Source organism: Balaenoptera musculus, chromosome 4 (genome assembly GCF_009873245.2).
Source record: "Balaenoptera musculus isolate JJ_BM4_2016_0621 chromosome 4, mBalMus1.pri.v3, whole genome shotgun sequence".
NCBI classification, from domain to species: domain Eukaryota; kingdom Metazoa; phylum Chordata; class Mammalia; order Artiodactyla; family Balaenopteridae; genus Balaenoptera; species Balaenoptera musculus.
The window spans coordinates 19,892,913-19,895,739 of NC_045788.1; the positions used below are offsets into that span (position 1 = coordinate 19,892,913).

The 2,827-nt window shown below is 46.7% G+C and overlaps 1 protein-coding gene across 1 annotated transcript; it reads right to left on the minus strand.

Moving 5' to 3' along the window:
• On the minus strand, nt 1-768 carry LOC118894516 (proline-rich protein 23C-like). Its single transcript, XM_036850825.1, has one exon. The coding sequence runs from the start codon at nt 766-768 to the stop codon at nt 1-3; it is 768 nt and encodes a 255-aa protein (XP_036706720.1).
• Nucleotides 769-2,827: the final 2,059 nt, after the last annotated feature.

A 2,827-nucleotide genomic window follows, 5' to 3' on the forward strand; every position in this document is an offset into this window, starting at 1 on the left:
TCATTCCGGGATCAGGCATTTCCCGCCCTTGAGCAGAGGACCATGAGGGCGTTGGGGGCGCTCGTGAGGACCCGGACTCGGAGAGGGAGGTAGAGGTTGGAGTGGTGGGTCGGGGAAGGGCTCCGGAAGGTGCAAGTCCAGGTTGGTGTCGTGGTGAGGAGAGCCTCTCTCTGGACTGGGGTTGGGCGCCCGAGGCCAGAGCTCTGGGAGGAAGCCCTGCGCGCCGGGGCCCGACACCCTTGATGCGGGGCTGCGGAGCCCAACGACGTAGCCGGCTTCAGCATCCATCCCAGGCGGCAGGAACTCGGCGTCCGCGTCCTCCTTGTTGCCCTCTTCTTGGCAGGCCATCTCTGGGACAGCTGCGCAGAAGACTCCCGGCTCCAGGGCCATGTACTCCCCGGGAGCGCTCAGGAAAGCGGTCCGTTCCAGGCCCTGTACCCACGGGCCTTCCACGCCCGAGCCCAGGAGGGCCTCGGGGACCAGCATGAGGATGTGATCTCCGAGAGACACTTGCAGCACGGACGTGGGCTCGGGCTCCAGCAGCACGTCGACGTGGTCCAGGGGCAGGTGCAGGGCACAGCCGGCGGGCAGGACCACCCTGGAGGTTAGCGCGCCCTTGGCCAGGGGCTCAGGCATGTTGTCCAGGTTGGGCGCCGCCTCAGCTTCCGCTTCCTCCGTTCGATGGCGCTTACCAGGGCCAGGTCCTCCGGGCTGCAGCCCCCACCAGTCCGCAGGGTAGGCGATGGGGCTGCGGGGCCGGCTGCCCATCACCTTGACCGACGGACCTGTGGGCGGCGGTCCCAGGGCCTGGCAGAGGGCGAGGAGGCACTCGGTCCTGTACGCTGTGATGACAGGTGAGGCAAGCCGGGGCGGGCCGGATGGGGCGCAGGACGGCGCGATGCGGGTCGAGTCCTCGGAGCTCTGGGTCACCTCCCGAGAGTACCGCAGTCCAGGTGTTCTAGCGGAGCCGCGTCTGCAGCTGGGTGGGCCTCAGGCATTGCAATCTTCAGCTCTTCACGCTGACCCCCTATGCGCGCTGGATGATTAACAACATGGGATGTCATGTGACCTGTGGCTGCCGGGAAGTCTCAGTGTAAGCCCCGCCTTCTGCCAGAGATAGGATCGGATCAGCGTTAGTGCAATGCAGTAGCGGGAGAGTTTTTTTTTTTTTTAAACGAAAGTGTAGCGTAATACTCCTTGGATGCCCGTATGCGGCCCAGTGGCCTTTATTACTTTTATTCTTGGGAAAATATCCAAAATACAATCTCATCAACTGCTTGCTTACTTTTAGAAGTACCTTATGTCTAATGTCTTCTAAGATTTTCCGTGAGGCTATGAAAAGCCTTTATCCCATCACCAGTCACTCCTTCCCAACCCCACCCACATGGTTCTTGAAATTCTTTTCACCCAGGAGACAAATTAGAAATGTAATTTTTCTTCGGTAAAAAAACTTGAAAATATTCAAGTGAAATGGACTGATTGCCGTTTTTGTTGTTGTTTTTGGAGACCAGTATGTGGTAATTATTAATAACAGTACGGAAATTTTATCATGAAGTTAGCCTTTGTCTTTAAACTTGCTGTCTGACGTGTTATAATGAGTGTTTAAAAAGTTAGTTTATTCACTTCTCATTAGTGAAGGTCAGAGGAGAGAAGGAAATTTTACAAAATTAAACACCTGGTTTGTGTTGGACTTGGGAATTAAATACAGACATGTTTAACTTTAAAACAGAGATCTTTGACATTTTACCTATATGCTTATGGCAAAAAACCTAGATGTGGAATTGCTGGGTAGTAGTGTGTGGCACCGTAACAATAGGAGATAAAGCCAGACTGCTTTCTTAAATAGTTGTCCTAATTTATATTTCTGTGAGCAGTGGGTAAGTGTTCCCTTTCCACCACATCCTTGCCAACACTTAGTATGGTTAGATTTCTAAGCATTTTCCAATCTAATGGTATTTCATCATTTATTTATACTGTATTTCTCTGATTACTCATAAGGCTGATCATGTTTTCATATGTATTGGCCACTTGTGTAACATCTGTGTAGGATGTGTTTATGTCTTTTGCCCATTTTTGGATGCTACTGAATTTTGGAACTTCTTTTATATTTATGTGTGTTGAAATTATCTTTTCCCATTTTGTGGCTTGTTTGTATTCACATTCTTTATAGTGCCTTTTGACAAACAGAATTTCTTAACTTTAATATAGTTTCAAATGTATTAGTTTTGTTCTCTATGCTTTGTAATTTTTGTGTATTGTTTAAGAAATACTCCCTATTCCAAGATAATTTTTATATCTTCCGAATATTTAAATCTTCGCTTTTCAAAATTTAAACTCTTTATCCAAATCCAGATTTAAAAATGATTGTTTTCTATGGATGAGACAGTGATTCAATTTCAATTTTTTCCTCATTGTGCAAAATCTGTTGACCCAATGCTTTTATTGAAAAGTGCTTTCCTGGGACTTGCCTGTCAGTCTGTTGGTTAAGACTCTGTGCTTCCACTGCAGGGGACATGGGTTTGATCCCTGGTTGGGGAACTAAGTTCCCACAAGCTGCGCAGCATGGCCAAAAAAAAAAATCTTTTCTCTTTGAACTGCATCATTTCCTGGGTTACATACTTTTTTGTTTACGTGTGGATATGTTTTTCATCTATTATGATGCACTGATTTAATTGTCTAACCAGAAGCAATTTCACACAATTAATACTTTTAATACATTAAGTTTGCAAAATATTTAACATATAATAATTAATACAATACTAATTAAATTAGTATACTTTCATAATAAGTTTGTTTTTTTAAAAAAAATTTATTTTTAGCTGCTTTG

Excerpts from the sequence above, each read along its gene's own strand:
- LOC118894516 (XM_036850825.1), bottom strand. The coding sequence starts at position 768 with ATGGGCAGCCGGCCCCGCAGCCCCATCGCCTACCCTGCGGACTGGTGG.